This window comes from Sciurus vulgaris, assembly GCF_902686455.1.
Source record: "Sciurus vulgaris genome assembly, chromosome: 11".
NCBI lineage: Eukaryota > Metazoa > Chordata > Mammalia > Rodentia > Sciuridae > Sciurus > Sciurus vulgaris.
Genome location: NC_136472.1, coordinates 10,198,408 through 10,218,010, shown reverse-complemented (window position 1 = coordinate 10,218,010; position 19,603 = coordinate 10,198,408). Strand labels below are relative to the sequence as shown.

Sequence of the window (19,603 nt, the reverse complement as noted above, 5' to 3'; positions counted from 1 at the left end):
GTTGATCGATGGAATATCCTATATATGTGTATTAAGTCTAGGTTATCGATAGTGTTATTGAGTTCTATATTTTCTTTGGTTGGATTTTGTTTGGAAGATCTATCTAGTGGTGACAGCGGTGCGTTAACGTCGCCCAGAATTATTGTGCTGTGGTCTATGTGATTCTTGAAATTGAGAAGGATTTGTTTGATGTACAGGGATGCACCATTGTTTGGGGCATAAATATTTACTATCGTTATGTCTTCCTGATTTATGGTTCCCTTAAGCAGTATGAAATGTCCTTCTTTATCCCTTCTGACTAACTTTGGCTTGAAGTCCATTTTATCTGATATAAGGATGGAAACCCCGCTTTTTTACTGGGTCCATGTGCGTGGTAGGTTTTTTCCCATCCTTTCACCTTTAGTCTGTGGATGTCTTTTTCTATGAGATGAGTCTCTTGCAGGCAGCATATTGTTGGGTCTTTCTTTTTAATCCATTCTGCCAGTCTATGTCTTTTGATTGATGAGTTTAGGCCATTAATGTTCAGGGTTATTATTGAGAAATGATTTGTATTCCCAGTCATTTGACTCATTTTTGGTTTTTAAGTTGGCTTGGTTTCTCCTTTGAGTGGTTTTTCTCTAAGGTAGTTCCTCCCTTTGCTGACCTCCATTGTTGTTTTTCATTTCCTCCTCATGGAATATTTTGTTGAGAACATTCTTTAGTGCAGGCTTTCTATTTGTAAAATCTTTTAACTTTTGTTTATCATGGAAGGATTTTATTTCATCTTCAAATCTGAAGGTTAGTTTTGCTGGGTATAGGATTCTTGGTTGGCAACCATGTTCTTTCAGAGCTTGAAATATGTTGTTCCAGGTTCTTCTAGCTTTTAGAGTCTGGGTTGAGAAGTCTGCTGCTATCCGTATTTGTCTCCCCCTATATGTAATCTGATTCTTTTCTCTCACGGCCTTCAAAATCCTGTCTTTATTTTGAATGTTAGGCATTTTCATTATAATGTGCCTTGGTGTGGATCTGTTGTGATTTTGTGCATTTGGTGTTCTGTAAGCCTCTTGTATTTGATTTTCCATTTCATTCTTTAGGTTTGGGAAATTTCCTGATATTATTTCATTGAATAGGTTGTTCATTCCTTTGGTTTGTATCTCTGTGCCTTTCTCAATCCCAATAATTCTTAAATTTGGTCTTATCATGATGTCCCATAGTTCTTGGAGATTCTGTTCATTATTTCTTACTATCTTCTCTGTTTGGGCAACTTTATTTTCAAGATTAAAAATTTTGTCTTTATTGTCTGAGGTTCTGTCTTCCAAGTGGTCTAGTCTGTTGGTGATGCTTTCCATTGAGTTTTTTATTTGGTTTATTGTCTCCTTCATTTCAAGGATTTCTGTTGGTTTTTTTTTTTTTTTTTTTTTTTTTGAGACTCTCTATTTCTTTGTTGAAATGATCTTTTGCTTCCTGCAGGTGCTCTTTCAGCTTATTGGTATTATCATTCATTGCCTGCATTTGCTCTCTTATCTCATCCGTTGCTTCGCGAATCATCTTACTCATGTATAATCTGAAGTCCTTTTCTGACATTTCTTCTAACATACTGTCATTGGATTCTATTACTATAGAATCTAGATTTGTTTGGATCATTTTCTTCCCTTGTTGTTCATGTACTAGCGCTGCAGATCTGGGGTATTGCAGATTTCCCCCTATAGGCTTATAGTGGCCCTGTAGATTTCCAAAACCCTTTCTTTAAGGGGAGATCAATATTAGCAGTGCCCAAACCACACACTATGCAATCCTAGACCAAATAGCCCCTATGGGGACAATAACAGCATGTAAATAAGGGAGAACGCGATTCTGAGGGAACAGGTAAACAGAAGGAAAAGAAAGCAAGAAACGTAAGGAGTTAAAAACTTAAGTATTTTTTTAAAAAAGGAGAATAAAAAGAAAATCTACTGTATAATAATCATATGCTAATGAAACCTCCCAGTGTTCAGTAGCCTGATATATGAGAGGTAGCTGACAATGAGCTTCAAGCCTCCAGCAGGCGTCTCGGGATGGGATTTTCCCCACCCAAAGATCGGAGCTACGGCTTCCAGGATTATCCAAGATGGCTGCTCTGGCTTTCAAATGTGTTGGCAAATGGGGAGCTGCAGCTCAGGGGTGGATGTGGTCAGCTGGAGGTCCTGGAGACAGGATGCAGTTGGTCCAGCAGTGGTCCTGGAGGTCGGGTGTGTTTGGTGTGGTTGTGGGATCCAGGAGGCCGGTGCAATCAGTTGGTCTGGGTTCCCAGTGATAGGGCACAGTCAGTTGGTCTGGGGGTCCTGGCGGCAGGGAGCAGTCAGTTGATGTGAGGGCCCCAGAGGCAGGGAGTGATCAGTTGAGCTGAGGGATCTGGAGACGGGACTCGGTCAGTCCGGCCAGGGTATTGTCTCAAAATGGCGGCAGCCACGTGTAATCAAACCTGCAGGTACTGTAACAGTGAACTTCCAGGCAGCAGCAGGCAGCTGGTTCTCCACTGGCAGTCTGCGGTCAATCTGCTGGCAGCTGTTGGACGATCGGGAGGTGAACCTTGATCGTTGGGTGATGGATAGGGGTAAGGCAGGCGATGGACAGGCGAGAGGCAGGCAAATGGCGGATGATAGACACCTGACAGTGAGCAATCTCTATAATTTGGTTTTTTTGAGTCATTCATTTTGAGAATTTTTGCTTTGTTTTCAGAATCTCTAACTCTATATTGAAGTGATCTTTCACATTCTGTATTTTGTCTTCACTTCAGTCTTTATACAGTCATTTACTTTGTAGATCAACTTAAAAATTTACATTCTAAACTCCTTCTCAGAAATTTCTTTTACTGTGTTAGTGAATTCTTTTCTTGGGGCATCTTGGTATATTTGCGGCACTTTGTTCCCTTGTCTTTTCATTTTGATTGTGTGTTTTTCCATCAAGTTGTATGGATCTAAGGCAGTGCAGATTCCACCCTGTAGACTTATATTGTCCTGAAGATTTCCAATACCCAACCTTTAAAAGGGAGACCAATATCAACAGCACACAGTGTAAACAATATATAGCCTTAAATCTAAGAACGCCCACCAAGGTATCTACTACTTTCTCACTATAAACAGAAAGGATGATTTCAATCACTGTCTACAACATAAACCAAAAATTTGCTAAAAAAGGTTTAGTGTTTCAAATGGTGGACAAAGAGAGAACAGAAATAGTGTAGGATGCAATGTTCATTAGGAAGAAATAGAGAAACTAGAAGTTAAAATGCACAGGAACAGTGGAAGATGAACCAACAAACATTGGCCATTAGGTGGAGAAAATGTAGAAAAGGAATACAGGAAAACAGACAAATGAGAGGAAGAATACATATAAAGTGATAAAATTTAAAATACAAGAATATACAACAGAACTACAAAACATCATGCATATATCATCATCCTCATCAGACTGATGCATGAAAAATACCTTGCTCCAAATGTGGTAGGGAGAAATGTTAGAGATGAAAAAATATAAATAAAATAAATCTCAATGGAAAATTGAACAACTCTCTCTGTTGGCATTGGAAAGTTTCTCAGCCCTGTATTTTACTTCTCACTAGACTGCCTGGCTCAGACTTGTGCTGGCAGGACAGTCACTATCCCACAGATCTGGCTTTCAGATATCCTGCATTCTGCCATGTTGTAGTCCCAAAATCTCAATGTCATAAAAATTTGGAGAAAGAACACCAGGGATGAGCAATCTTAAGAAAGAGCAACTAGATGGTAGCCACCAGCACTCCTAGGAGGAAGGCACCCCAACACTGAACCTCCAGGTCCTGTCCAGCATTCCCTGAACAGGGGAAGCTACACCCCAAGATGGTGGTAGCAGCAAACCCACTGGCAATCCCAACCTCTCAGGTCTTGGCAGATGTCTCCAGTAGGATGTGGCTACATGCAACCAAACCTGGAGTATCCCTGGCAGTGGACTTCTGGACAGTGGTGGAAGCAGTAGTGTTGGGGATTGGTGGCAGCTGGCAGGGGTCAGTAGCAGCTGCAGTTTTCAGTGATGTTGGTAGCAGGTGGGGGATCAGTGACTGCGGCGGCAGTGGCACCCAAAGAGAAGACCTCCAGGTGACCTCAGGGGTGGCAGTAGAATAGGTGGCAGTGGTATTAGGGGCAGCAGAAGCATTGGCAGCAGCAGTGTAGATGGCAGCACCACTCAGAGAAAAGACCTCTGGGCAACTGCAGCAGCAGCGTCAGGCACAGCTGCGCCCGGGAGAAGGCCTATGGCAGAGGGGAGCAGCATCTGTGATATGATTCTTAAAGTTCTGTTGAATTCAGTGTTTTAGTATCTTCTTGGAAAAGTTTTGTATTATGTTCTTGGGGATATTGGCCTATAGTTTTTTGGGTTTTGTTTTTATTGTGGCATTTTTATCTTATGGTTTCAGATCCATTCTGGCCTCATTGAGTTTGAAAGTGTTCCCTCTTCTCTTTTCTGGAAGAGATTCAGAAAGATTGATTTAATCCATCTTCAATGTAGAGTTAACCCGTAAAACCACTTTGTCCTGGGCTTTTCTTTGTTGGGAGGATTTTTCTGTCTCCTTACTTGATAATGGTCTTTCAGACTTCTCTGTTTTCCTTGACCCAATCTTGGTGGGTTATATATATTTAAGACTTTCTTCATTTCTGCTAAATTTTCCAATTTGTTGGCATATAATGATTCATAGTAATCTCTGATGACAGTAGTGATAGCTCTTCTTTCATTTCCGATTTTGTGTCTTCTTATTTTCTTTCACCTACTGAAAGATTTATCCTTATTGTTTATCTTTTAAAAAACCAACCTGCTATTATTTTTCTATTGCTTTTGTTTTATTTTCTATTTCTGCTATATTTTTTTCTTCCTGCTATCTCTCCTTGCTCCATACTTATGGAAATTCATCATCTATGTGTCAAAGATAATTTCCATATACCATCATGCCATCTTTGGGCCATAGAAACAAAAAAGTATCAGGAGAACACGATAGTGCTTATGATTGGCACCATTTTTGTGTTGAATTACAGAGCATGCTTTCATTTGCAGAAAAAGGTAATAATAATATGCCATTTAAGACAGTGACAACAAATGATCAGTATTTGATAGATCGTGTTGAGAATCTCAAGGAAAAAGTAATTAATGTAAGCAATTCTACAATATAAATATTATGCTATTTGAATATGCATTTTATTATTTCAATAGCACATTTTAATTATACAGAATAATGGTATATTTGTTCCTGCAGAGTTAATTATAGTCAATCCCAAATTATCCTCCCTCACCCTTCCCTCACCCATCCACTCCCTCTTCTCTAATATTCTCCCTATTATATTTGTTGTAATTTCCACCCAAGAATACACTTAACAAAGGAAAATATACAAAACTTTGTCTTTGACTTATTTTGTTTAACAATATTATAATACAAAGCTGATCTCCCGCCCCTTCCATTGCACCACAACCTAACTTGCCAATCTGAAAGCTGCTCTGCCCACCCCTTATATTGCAGGAATTTCTGGTCTATGCTACAGATATTTCCTGCTTCCCACGTTACATCCTAGCTTGTCAGTCTGAACGTCCTGGCTAGCTATTGGTTCATCAGTCAGCTTGCAAATATTCTCCTCTGCCATTGGTTCATTCCAGCCTGGGAGATTCCAATATCTGGGAGAAGCGTCCATGCCATTTTTCTCTTTCCCTTCTTTCCAACCCCAGAGCAGACGCTCTAGTTATCTGCATATTAAAGTCTCTTGCATGAGGTCCTGTGTCCATTGTGGATTTCTTGGTGCTATTGTTGGACCGCGAATCACACGGGGTGTATGGAGTGCCAGTCGGATTTAAGAGCCGGAGCCATTGTGGGTCCCAAGCTGAGCTGCATTTTTCCTTACAAACATGAACTCCAGTTTCATTCATTTTTCTTCAAATGATATGATTTCATTCTTCTTTATGGGTGGCTAATATTCTGTTGTGTAAATATACCCAATTTTATTTATTCATTTATCCATTGACAGACATACGGGCTGATTCCATGACTTGGCTCTTGTGAATTGTGCTCTGGTAAACATGGATATGAAAGTATCTTTATAGCATGTTGACTTTCATTCCTTCAGGTGTAGGAGTCGTGTAGCTGAATCTCCAGATAGTTCTGTTTTTAGATTTTTGAGGAACCTCCAGACTGATTTTCATAGTGGTTATACTAATTGACATTCATACCAACAGTGTGGAAGTGTTCCTTTTTTCCTCACATCCTCACCAGCATTTATTGCTTTTGGTTTTCTTGATGGTAGTCATTCTGACTTGATGGATAAGATGGAATCTCAGTGTAGTTTCAATTTACATTTGCCTGAAAACTAAAGATGTTGAATATTTTTTCATCCATTTATTGGCCATTTGAATTTCTTCTTTTGAGAAGTGTCTGCTCAGTTCATTTGCCCACTTATTGATTGGGTTCTTTGGATTTGGGTTGTTAAGTCTGAGTTTATGTATTTTATACATTAATTCTCTATTAGAAGAGTGGCCAGCAGAGATCTTTTCCTAATCTGTAGGCTCTCTCTTCACTCTGATAATTTTCCCTTTACTTCCTTTACTGTGAAGAAATTTAATTTGATAAAGTTCTATTTATTAATTCTTGAGATTATATCCTGAGTACTGGAATCCTATTTCATCCAAGCACCATCTTATTGGATGGTACTACCTACACTTAGGGAGGGTCTCCAGTTCAGTTCACTGTCCCACATGCCAATTATTCATAGAAACATCTTGACTGACTCACCCAGAGGCCTCTTAATCATCAGCATCTCTTGATCCAATCAACTTGACAATTCAAATCAACCATTACTGGGACTATTGTTTAGTCTTCTACAGGTGCAAGTCCGGTTTTCCCAGCATCATTTGTAAAGAGAGGAGTTTTCCTCCAATGCATATTTTTGATTCCAGTGTCAAGAACATATGGCTCTAGCTGTATGGGCTTGTCTCTGTTCTCTCTTCCCTTGGTCAATGTATCTGTTTTTCCGACAGTACCTTGCATTTTTTGTTACTGTGGTTCTGTAGCGTGTTTTGAAATTGAGTATTGTAATGCTTTCAGCATTGCTATTTTTGCTCAGGAATTATTGGATATTTGGGATCTTTTTTGCTTCCATGTGAATTTTTGAATTTCTTCTTCAAGATCTGTGAAGAATGTCATTGATATTTGAATGGGGATTTCATCAGTAATATGGCCACTTGACAATACTCTCTCAATCCATGGACATGGGAAGTCTTTCCATTTTCTAGTGTCTTTAATTTCTTTCTTCAGTGTTCTAAAATATTCAATATAAAGTTATTTTGCCTCTTTGAGTGGTTGTGTTCTTAGTTTTTTTTTTCCCCCTGCTATTATGAATGGAATTTTTTCCTGATTTCTTTTCTCAGCTTGTTCAGTATTGGTGTATAAAAAAAAAACTATTGATTTTTGTATGTTGGTTTTGTGTCTTGCACTTTTTTGGGTATGTTTATTAGATCTAGAAGCCTTCTAGTGGAGCCTTTAGGATCTTCTAAGCATAGGATCATGTGATCTGCAAAAAAGGATAACCGTATTTCCTTCTTCCTCTTTGTATCCCTTTTATGTCCTTCTTTTGCCTACTTCCTCTGGCTAAAATTTCAAGTATTCTATTGTACAGAATGGTAAGAGTGGACATCTTTCTCTCATTTCTGATCTTAGAGTAAGTATTTCCGGTTTTTCCCCATTCAGCATGATGTTGGATATGAGTTTTTCATATATAATTTTTGCTACATTGAGATAAATTTCCTCTATGTATCCCTGACTTTTTCTACATCAATTGAGATGGTTATGTGCTTTTATCTTTATTTCTATTTATGCATTACACTTATTGATTTGCATATTTTGAAACATCCCTCCAACTTGATCATGGCATACAATATTTCAAATGCGCTATTGAATTTAGGTTGCAAGCACTTCATTGAGGATTCTTATGAATTGTTCATCAAAGATATTGGTTTGTAATTTTCCTTTTTAGTTGTTGTTGTATCCTTATCTGGTATTGCTCCCAAGGTGATGCTGACTTTGAGGAATTAATTTGAAAGTGTTCCTTCCCCCACCCTTTTCTTATGTGGAATAGAGTGAGAAACATTAATTTTAGCTCTTCTTTAAAGATGTGCTAAAATTCGGGAGGAAACTCATTTGGTCCTTGACTTTTCTTTGTTGGGAGAATTTTCATTACTGTTTCAACTGCATGTTGAGGATTTTGAAGATTATATGTGTCCAGAAATTTTATCATTTCTTCTAGATTTTCCAATTTAGTAGAATATGAGTTTTCAAAGTCATCCCCAATGATTCTCTAAATTTCAGTGACATCTGTTCCAATATCCCCTTTTTGTCTGTAATTTTATTAATTTTTGAATTTTCCCTCTTTCTTTTGGTTAGTTTGGCTGAGGGTTTATCAATCTTGTTTATCTTTTCAAACAACCAAACTTTTGTTTAATTGTTTCATTGTATTGTTCTTTCAGTTTATATTTCATTAATTTCAGCTGTGATATGCTTTATTTCTTTTTTTCTACTAGTTTTGACATTGATTTTCTTTCATTTTTACTGAGATGCACTATTGAGTCTTTTTTTTTTTTTTTTTTTTTTTTTTTTGGTTGTCCTGGGGATTGAACCCAGGGCCTTGTGCTAGCCAGGCAAGCACTCTACCAACTGAGATATCTCCCCAGCCCCTATTGAGCATTTTATTTGAGATCTGCCTAGTTGGTTTTTATGCAGACACTCATGACTATAACCTTCCCTCTCAGAATACCTCCACTGTAACCCACAGATTCTGGTAGATTGTGTTTCCATTTTAATTTGATTCTAAGAATTTTTAAATTTCTCCCCAATTCCTTCAATAACCCATTGATCATTCAAAAGTGTATTGTTCAATCTCCAGGATATGGAGGCAACCTAAATGCGTATCAACAGATAAATGGATTAACAATGTGGTGTATATATACATGGAATAACACAAAGCCTCCATGAAGAAGGCGCATTGGGACAACATGGACAGAACTGGAGGATGTAGCTGGATATGTTAATTTTGTTAATTAGCTTGATTGGATAATAGGACCCTCTCAATATCCCCGGGAAAAGCATTTGACAGAATCTGTCATTCATTAAAAAAAAAAAAAAATCCTCCCAATTGAAGAGTTTCCTTAACCTGAAAAAGGGAATCTATGAAAACCCAACACAAACAATAGTGAACAACCAGACCATGAGTTAGGCAAGTGTGTCTACTCCCATCACTTCTAATCAATATTTTTCCAAACATGGATCACATGCTAAGGAATGGCCTCTCTGCTTGTGAGAGTTTGCAGCCACTTCTAATGTTCCACAGGTGACAGAAAAATTCATTTTATAAAAACCTTTGTGTATGTGCCCCACCATGTCCTCTCCTGATTGGAATAAAAAAGGTCATTGGCTCACCTCAAGAATAGGAATATACCAAGCCATTCTACCGCACAGGTTACTGCCACATTCCTCCCAAATGAGGCCTTTGATTCCAAAACCCCACCCCACCCCAAATTAATTGCCTGCAGATTATTGAACTAGAGCATGCCAATCAGTTTAATCTCTCTGATCCATCTCTGCTCAGCCCCAAGTTAGCACTCATTGCAGAGGGAACAGTTTTATGAACCAGGTTAAGTATTGGGTAGGCATGCAGTAGCAACCTTGCAGGAAACCTTGGAGGCTAAAGTACTGCCTCCTAGAAGCTAAAGCAGCTGGGCGTGTACACAGATTCATGTTATGCCTTTGGGGTAATATATTCCCATGGGATCTTGTGGAATGAAAGGGGACGTCTTACTGTAGATAACAGAGAAGTCAAACGTGTCCCTGAAAACATGTTGTTACTAGGGGCTGGCAATAATATATTGTTATGACCAACAGATGGTCTGGAGAGCCTAGTAAATATGAAAGACAAACTGGCTGATGGAGCATCCAGGCAGACAACCAGGATCGGTGACTCCACAGACCTCATTGGACCTCTGCTTCCCCAGACTGACATCTCAAAATACACCTTTATATACTGATAAAGAAAGGACTAAAGAATAGGGCTTCACTTTGAGCAAACAGTCCCTGAATGGAAATGCAATGCTCAGGGAGTGATTCAGATTCTAGAAACCCTTCTGTAAACTGACAAGACTTCCACAACAGCACTGATTGGATGGGGGGATGCCACCCTCCAATGCACACAGAAATATATTATAGGATCCAATTTACAAGAACTACTCAACATGTCACTCAAAACTGCCTGTGATAAGACAAATAAAATCCAAAGGAAGGCACAATGGTCAGACCTCCACATGAGGGGAATGACCCAACTGAAGAATGGAGAATTGATTTCACTCAAAGACCCTGAGCCCCAGGAAACTATGGAAATCTCTAAGTTTTCATGAATGCTCTTTCTGGGTGGGCACATGCCTACCTGGTTTGTAGTAAATGAGCATTTGAAGTTGAAAAGGAACTTTGAAAGAAAGTTCTCCCAGGATTTGACTCCCTGATGCAATTCAAATTGATGACCAATCTCCATTTGTCTCGCCTGTCACTCAAAAGGGCCTAGTACATCTGTACTCTTCTTGGAGGCCTCTGTTGACAGGAAAAGTGAGAAAATGAATCACACTTTACAGGAAAGTAACTGCCTGTCAAGAGACCAGTTTACCTTTAGGTAAGTCACTGCCAACTGCCCTATTTCAGATTCAAATTGAGTCTTTTCCAAACACTGTAAGGTGGGCCATTTCAAACTGTCCCCAAAATAAGAACATTAAAGGATCAGATAGAACTCAGTATGTAAATACATCAGGGACTATACTAACTCCCAGTCCTGAGTTTGCTTCCAACATGTCTGCATATCCCACTCACATGCCACTCCATCCATCTCAACCTGGCAACCTAGTACTTCTAAGATGGAAGAACAAAGACCAGACCAACAGCTAATGGCAAAGGGGATCAGACCCTGGGAAGTACTTCTAAGAACCTGTTCTTTTGTCAAATTATCCAGAGTAAATCTGTGGGTACACCACATGTGAGTGAAGTTTGCGTCAGCTGACTCACCCATTCTAGCAAGTCATCTGACTCCTGGACCATCACTCCAGCAGAAGATCTCAGTAAGTATTCAAGATAAAATGAAGGCTTGGCAACATGAACTGGTAACATTTATGCTTTCCCTCTGATAACCTCATGGGGAGGTTACTTTCTCACATCCTTGAAAAAACTTCCTCTTTGACTCTGAATACCGATGTTGGGATGCAAGCTGGCCCATCTAAGTGAGGGCAAATCCTCTGTACGAGTATGTCCCACTTTGATTCCTTCTAATTTGCCCTTTAGTTCTGGGCTGATTGGACATGTTTACTCATAGGGAGTGTAATAAATATTTAGGGACAACCTCCTTTGAAGTCCTACTTGGAAACTATATGAGAAGACTCTTAAAAAGTGGTACAGCTAGTGGGAATGGAGACAATCCCGGTAGGAAGGAGATGGACCATCCCAAATGGGATCCGCACAGAGGCTGAACCCCCCCAAAAGAACTTGATTTTTTACTCTAGAACACAGGAATATTAACTTAAGTTTCATGTGGCCCATCATTAAAACCCCAATGTAAAACAATATTTTTGGTGTGGGGATGGGTCAGTATTATTGGAAAGGAATACAAAATCATACCATACAGTTGTTTTCCCTGAAGCATGGGGAGATTTCATGAATACCAAACAAATCTGGTGCAGGAGTAATGAGAGAGCAAAGTTAAACCTGAACGGGAATTAAACTTGGCTACAAAGTGCTTTAAAAGAAGCTAAAACTCAGTATTCCAAGATAGAGGTTGCATTGATAAAGGAGGGAAGCAGGTTATGCAATCAAAGAATGTGTAAGCACATTCAGGATTTACAGGATGGCTCGCTTATGCCTTCAGATCCTCCAATATTTATACCTCCAGGTTACGCAGTTCCATTCCATGATCACCCCTCCTTTCCCACCTTCAAGAGGAATTAGCAGAGCCGCCATCACCCCTTAACCCACAGAAGTGTGGGATGGAGTATTGACAGTGGGTAAAATTGTAGCCATGCCGATGGTTATCATTCTCTAGAAAGAGCCCACACCTCCCTGAGCACCCAGACCTTGTAAATTTTTGATAATCATTGAAAGTAGCAGCACAAGTTTGCCTTACCTGAAAAACTTAGCTAATCCCTCTCATCTCCCTTCAAGAAGACCACAAATCAACAGCTCTCCAACTATCAGGTTTCATCAATCATTTTAACCCAAAGATAAAGGTATTGTATATAACTAAAAAGAATACATTTTTTTAAAGGGAGCTTAAAATCTGCGATAAGCTTGTCTAGTCCCCAGTCTTCCTGTCTTACCAAATAAATCTTTATCCTTGCCTCCCCCAGTGACTTCTCCTGAATTCATTAGGTCCTTTTCGTGTGGTGAGTGAATGGAAATGGGTTTTTTAAAAGGTCAGACATCACCTTCAGAGCATGATAACCGACCCAAGTTGGTAAGGCATGAGTAGCCCAAGGGAACCTTTAAAGAACTGAGGACTGAGCGTTTCTAAATCTCGAGGTTCCCCTTAGTGGAATATTGTAGGAACTGAGCCCTTGGGAAAATACCAGAGAGAGAGAGAGCCTCAGGCAGATCAGTGAGACATGATGAGGTGAGTTATACTGAGGCAGCGGCTAGGGGGACAGACTGCCTTCCTCCTTTGTCAATTAGGTTCCATTGTTGGGGAAAACAAAGAGGAGCAAATATTCTGAACTGCCTAAATTAATTTAAACTTGAAATAACTGGCAGTACAAACCCATCTGCCATGATGCAGAACTGGGGTTCTAAATGAGGCGAAGCTGTACTTTTGCTAAGTTACATTTTTTTGTGCAGCCTAATTCCTTGTCTTTAAAGCAAATTTTTTATGCTACTTGTACACTACTGAGTAAAATCTGAACACCTCCCACATGGAAATTGTCCGCATATTAGTTTAGAGGATCTCCTAATAATGTACTATAATGTAACAATGTTAAGTGCAGGACAGGTCATACCATGGTTTTCCCTCCTCTGGGAGGGGAGTCTTTTTCATCAGTGAATCCCCAGAAACTAACCAAGTGCCAGTAGGTGTGGTAGACACTCTTGTGTGCTGTCTAAATGTGTGGTGAGCTGCCTTCTCGCCTCTGCCTTCAGATCTGAAGGGTTAGTGGCTCTGTCCTCTCTGTGAGGGTGGACACCCACTTCCTGGGTGTCCTGCATTGACAGACTAATGAAGGGAGGGGTGTAGAGTCTGCGTCTCTTGCCTCTGTTGAGGGAAACACCATCAGGCCATCTCAGCTACAGAGCTCTCTGTGGTTTGGTTTAGGTCTTTTCTGTGACTATCTCACACTTCAGCTCCTCCCTCTACTGAGTCCTGCCATTTTCCCCAGGAAACTTCCAGCCCACAAACCTTAGACTCTGTTTCCCATGGACGAGTTTCTCTGTTATGCTGAATTGAGCTACAGCTTCAAACTATAAACCACAAAACATATATTTCCTATAGAATGACTTGAAGGGCAAAAAATCAGTTAATAAGTGATACCTACATCTCATTATTATGAAGCTTTTCTAAGTAATCCCAGCCACGAGTCTGAAGAGAAATAGAAGGACTAGTTTTATGTGCCACAGGGAGTCAGCAGCAGCTGCAGTCTTTGGTGGCACTGGCAGCTGGTGGGGGGACTGTGGCAGCATTGGCTGTGGTGGTGGCTGCTCTGGCTGCAGCTGCAGGGACACCAAGAGAAAAGACCTCCTAGTGACCTCTGGGGAGTGGCAGTATCTTGGGTGGCAGTTGTGTCGGTGGTAGAAGCAGCAGCAGAGGCTGCAGGGTAGATGTCAGCCCAGCCCTGCACCTGGAGGAAAGACCTCTGGCCTCTGAGGTAGTGTTGAGATCTGCAGACCTCTGGGCACCCATGACAGTGTGGGCAACAGCAGCACCACGTGGAGGAAAGCCCTCCAGAAACCTGTGCGAGTGGCACCAGGAGCAGCTGTGCCCCAAGAGAATACCTCTGGGTGATGGCCACGGCCCCAGAGAAAAGACCTCTGGGTGTCTGCAGCAGTGGCTTTAGGGGCAGCTGCAACCCCCAGAAGACCTCTGGGCCATGGCAGGGGCATCTGCAGCAGTGGCTTCCAGAGAGAGCAAAAGATTATTTCAATAAAGAGATAGAGATTCTGAAAAAACATGAAACAGAAATCTTGAAATGAGGGAAACAAAAAACCAAATTAAAAACTCATTACAAAGCATCACCAGCAGACTAGATCACTTGGAAGACAGAACTTCAGACAGTGAAGACAAAATATTTAATACTGGAAAGAAAGTTGACCACACAGAGATGTTAAGAAATCATGAAGGGAATCTCCAAGAATTATGGAATAACATGAAAAGACCAAATTTAAAAATTATCGGGATTGAGGAAGGCACAGAGATACAAACCAAAGGAATGAACAATCTATTCAATGAAGTAATATCAGAAAATTCCCCCAATTTGAAGAATGATATGGAAAATGAAATACAAGAGGCTTACAGAACACCAAATACACAAAATCACAACAGATCCACACCAAGGCATATTAAAATGAAAATGCCCAACATACAAAATAAGGATAGAATTTTAAAGGCTGTGAGAGAAAAATATCAGATTATGTATAGGAGAAAATCGATAAGGATATCAGCAGATCACTCATTTCACACCCTAAAAGTTAGGAGGGCCTAGAACAATACATACGAAGCTTTGAAAGAAAATGGATGCCAAGTAAGAATCTTATATCCTGAAAAACTAACCTTCAGATTTGATGAAGAAATAAAGACCTTCCATGATAAATGGAAGGTAAAAAATTTATAAATAGAAAACCTGAACTATAGAACATTCTCAGCAAAATATTCCATAGGAGGAAATGAGAAACAACAATGTAGATTGGCAAAGAGAGGAATGACACTAAAGGAAAAGCCAATCAAAGGAGAAACTGGGTCAAGTTCAAAACCAAAAATAAGCCAAAATCATGGAGAATTCAAATTATAACTCAATAATAACCCTGAGTGTTAATGGCCTAAACTCATTAATCAAGAGACACAGATTGGCAATTGGATTTTAAGAAAGACCCAACAATATGCTGCCTTCAAGAGATTCATCTCATAGAAAAAGACACCCAGAGACTAATGGTGAAAGGATGGGAAAAAACACATCACACACAGACTCAGTAAAAAAGCAGGAGTTTCCATTCTATATTGTTGAGGGCCGTCTTGGACAAGATGGCGCCTGGCAGTGAGCCAAAGGGCACATTTTATACCAAAATAAGAAAGTACCCAAAAAGGTTGCTTGCTTACTAGTTCCTAGGAGACTTATGACGTGTTAACGCCAGGCTCTAGGATTGGCTATCTAATATCATGCCGCACATGGACAGCTCGGGATTCATATAGTGCTATGCTGATAGTCCTCTACATGCTCTCCTGCATGAGAGAAAGCTTTGCTATAATTGGCTGATAAGCTAGGAGCCTGGGGGAGGAGAGAGGGAGATGGGAGATAGTGGGAGAACAAAGGAGGCAGAAAAAGAGGGAGGACGCAATAAATCTCATCAACTAAAGATTGGTGGTGTCTCCTTTCTCTGTGCCGGTTCCGCTGGATGGAACAAGTGGTGGCCCGTACGGGGTACTTCTTTCTCCTTCTGTGTCCTCCCAGGTAAGTAACTTACGGTAAGCTAAAGGAAAACTAAGTAACTTAAAGTAAGCTATAGGAAAACTGTAGGATAACCTCCCAGAAATCTCTGGCCAGAGTGTATAAGGGGGAGGTCACACAGTTCCAGTGAAGAGACCCCACAGTCCCAGTGAAGGGACCCCACAGTTCTGGTGAAAAGGACCCCACAGTCCCAGTGAAAGGGACCCCAGGGTCCCGGTGAAGGGGACCACATATCTCAGTAAAGGGAGTCTACATTACCCCAGTAAAGGAGGCCACATCACCCTGGTAAAGGGAGGTCTCATAACTCCAGAATGGGGTCACAAGTGCTAGAAATCAAATGATAAGAATCATACAAGATGTATTTAAGGCTAATGGGACTGCCGTGAAACCATCTACTGTGACAGCATATGTAACCACGTTGGCCAAGTTTAGTCCTTGGTTTTTGGAAGAGGGAGTCCTAAATATTCCACAATGGGAACATGATAAAGAGGATCTTATTAAAGCAGAAAAGCAATCCCCATTACCTAGAGGTACTTTGCCCATGTGGCAGCTCATTAAGGAATGCCTAACATCTAAAAAAGGTAAAATAATAACTTTAGTATAAAAAGGAAATATGTGTCTGGAAGAGATAAAGAAACAACTAAGTGTAACTTCTCATAAAGAGGAAGAAGAGGAGGAGGGGCTGACTGGGGAGGAATTAGAAAGAGCATCAAGGACACGGTCACCCCCATCAGTTATATCAGGAAGGAATACCAATCCCTTCCTGGAGGCAGCAGCTTCCCCCCAAGCAGCCTGCCCCCTATATCCCCCAAGGTACCCTTGGGAGGAGTTAGCTCATGCTATAAATCAGATGGGTTTTTCACCATGGGGAGAAGAAGTCCCCCTTAAGGAAACCTCAGCAGTCCCACAATTCTTCCCTGTACTAGAGGACCAAAATAGACAAAGATTCCACCAAACTCTGGATTTCAAAACAGTAAAAAATTTTAAGGAGGCAGTGGCTACATACGGTCCACAGGCCCCATTTACAATTAGTATGTTGGAATCAGTATGGGGCTAAATCTAGTGCTGGAAGATTGGAAAAGGCTATGTAAAGCTGTGCTATCAGGGGGGCAGTACCCAGTGTGGAAAACTGCATGGCAGGAAGCCTCATTAGAAACAGTATGCTGTAACGCTGCCGCAGGCTTTCCCCAAAGAAATGTAGAAATGCTAACAGGAGAAGGAAACTATGAAGGTATTCAACAGCAGATTATTTATGATCCTGGGGTGTACCCACAAATTGCTGCTGCTGCCACTAAAGCCTGGAAGTTAATTCAAGGGACAAGAGATTTACAAGGGCAGTTGTCCAAGGTGATTCAGGGAAGTAACGAACCATTTGCAGATTTTGTTGATAGATTAATCCAAACTGCTGCTAGAGTATTTGATTCAGAACAAGCAATGCCTTTAATAAAACAATTAGCTTATGAGCAAGCAAACAGATGGTTGAAAAGGCTATAAAACCATGGAAAAATAAAGATTTAAGTACCTATATAAAGGTCTGCAGGGATATCAATGATGCAGTCATTACAGGGCAAGTAATAGCTGCTGCTCTTCATGGGCCAAATCAGGGGCAATCAAGAGCAAAAGGAATAATATACTTTAAGTGTGGGCAAGGAGGGCACTTCAGAAGAGACTGCCCTGAAGAACCCATAGGATTAAAGCCTAAGGGGACACCTAAGACTGGAGAACAACAAGGGACAAATCAACCTGCCCCAGGTCTATGTCCCCCGTGCCGAAAAGGAAGGCACTGGGTAAAATATTGTACATCAAGATTTGATATAGAGAGATATCCTATGCCAGCCCAGTCAAAAAACGGCCAGGGCAGCCCAACCTGGGGCCCTCAAATATATGGGGCCTTTCAGAATCCCATAGTACAGATCCCTACTCACAATCCATTCCGACTATCTCCTCGTTGTCCCGAGGAACATCAGGGAGCGGGAGATTGGAACTCTGTGCCTCCGCCCGACTCATTTTAACCCCAGAAATGGGAGTACGGTCCCCACGGGCAAACATGGACCACTCCCTGAGGGCACAGCAGGATTATTGTTAGGGCAGAGTTCCACAACTCTGTCAGGATTACAAGTATTGCCAGGAGTCATTGATTCTGATTATACTGGAGAAATAAAGATTATGTTATCCTCCCCTCGAGGGGTATCTGTTGTTTCTCCAGGAGATAAAATAGCACAAATATTGATATTGTCTAGTCATCATGGGGCCTTTCCCAGTTCACAAAGGACTGGAAAAAACAATGGGTGTGGATCCACAGGATCAGCTGTCTTTTGGGCACAACCAATAAAAAAAAGAGACCCATGCTTAAATTAAAAGTTAATGGTACTCCCACAGAGGGTCTAATAGACACAGGTGCTGACATCTCTATTATAAGACAGAAGGACTGGAACAAATCATGGCCTGTTACAGCATCCAGTACTACCTTATGGGGATTTGGATTTGCCCAAACCCCATTACGAAGTTCAGCTGTATTATCTTGGGAGGACCCTGATGGGAAAAGGGGAACATTCCAACCTTATGTATTAGCTCACCTGCCTGTCACTCTTTGAGGAAGAGACATTTTAACACAGATGGATGTTGTCATTTCTTCCTCAGTTGAGCAAAATACGTCCTATCTAAACCCAACTGTTTTGCCGGTCATGGTGAGACAAGGTTATATCCCTGGAAAAGGACTAGGCAAAAATTTACAAGGTGTTACCTGCCCCATTCAAGCCAAAGGACAAACAGGGACTGAGGGGCTGGGTTTTCTGGAGGGGCCACTGAACCATTAAAGATAACATGGAAATCCAATAATCCTATCTGGGTCCCCCAGTGGCTCCTTTCTAAAGAAAAAATAGAGGCGGCCCAGGAAATAGTTAATCAACAATTGAAGGAAAACCATATCATTCCTTCCACTTCCCCTTGGAATACACCCATTTTTGTCATAAAAATGAAGTCTGGGAAATGGCGACTTTTGCAAGATCTGAGAGCCATAAATTCCAGTATGCAGATTGTGGGCCCGGTGCAACTGGGTCTCCCCTTGTTAGCTGCTGTTCCAAAACATTATCATATCATCTCTACAGATATAAAACATTGTTTCTTTTCCATTCCTGCTCATCCTGAGGATAGCCCTCGATTTGCCTTTTCTGTTCCTTCTTTAAATAATGAAGGGCCTAATACTAGATACCAACGGGTGGTCTTTCCCCAGGAAATGGCAAATAGTCCCACTATGTGTCAAATATATGTTGGCCAGGCTATATCACAGATTAGACAAAAGTATAAAGAACTTTATTGTCTCCATTATATGGATGATATTCTTTTGGCTCCTAGAAAACAGGAGATTTTATTTAGGGCATTTAACAAAATTATTGATACCCTAGAAAAATGGGGATTACATGTGGCCCCAGAAAAGGTGCAAACCCACAGCCCTATTACCTTTCTAGGACATCAAATATTAGATACCTGTGTTAGGCCACAAAAAATTCAATTAGCCACAGGAAAGCTTAAGACTCTAAATGATTTTCAAAAATTGTTAGGTGATATAAATTGGGTAAGGCCAAATTTGGGAATCACCACTGGTCAACTTAAGCCTCTGTTTGATATTCTCCAAGGAGATTCAGACCCTACATCCCCCAGAAACATAACTCCTGAAGGTAGGAAAGCCTTGAGGTTAGTAGAACGAGCTTTAGAAAATGCTCAGAGTGATAGAGTCGATCTATCCTTACCTTTTAATCTTGTAGTTTTAGATTCTGAATATACTCCTACAGGTCTGTTGTGGCAAACTGGACTCCTGATATGGATCCATTTGCCAGTGTCCCCCCAAAATGTTGTTTCCCTATATCCTGTGATGGTAGCAAATCTAGTTACATTAGGACTTACGACAGCC

General features: G+C 40.8%; 1 protein-coding gene across 1 annotated transcript in view; it reads right to left on the bottom strand.

Moving 5' to 3' along the window:
- LOC306638380 (organic anion transporter 7-like) overlaps positions 1–17,742 on the bottom strand; it is a gene marked incomplete at both ends in the record, with an annotated part of 29,413 nt that extends 11,671 nt beyond the window's left edge. Inside the window, 2 exons of the mRNA XM_079101687.1 lie at positions 15,952–16,019; positions 17,619–17,742. Of these exons, the coding sequence (XP_078957813.1) occupies positions 15,952–16,019; positions 17,619–17,742 (192 nt within the window). The remainder of the gene's footprint in view (positions 1–15,951; positions 16,020–17,618) is intronic.
- Between the last annotated feature and the right edge of the window lie 1,861 nt (positions 17,743–19,603).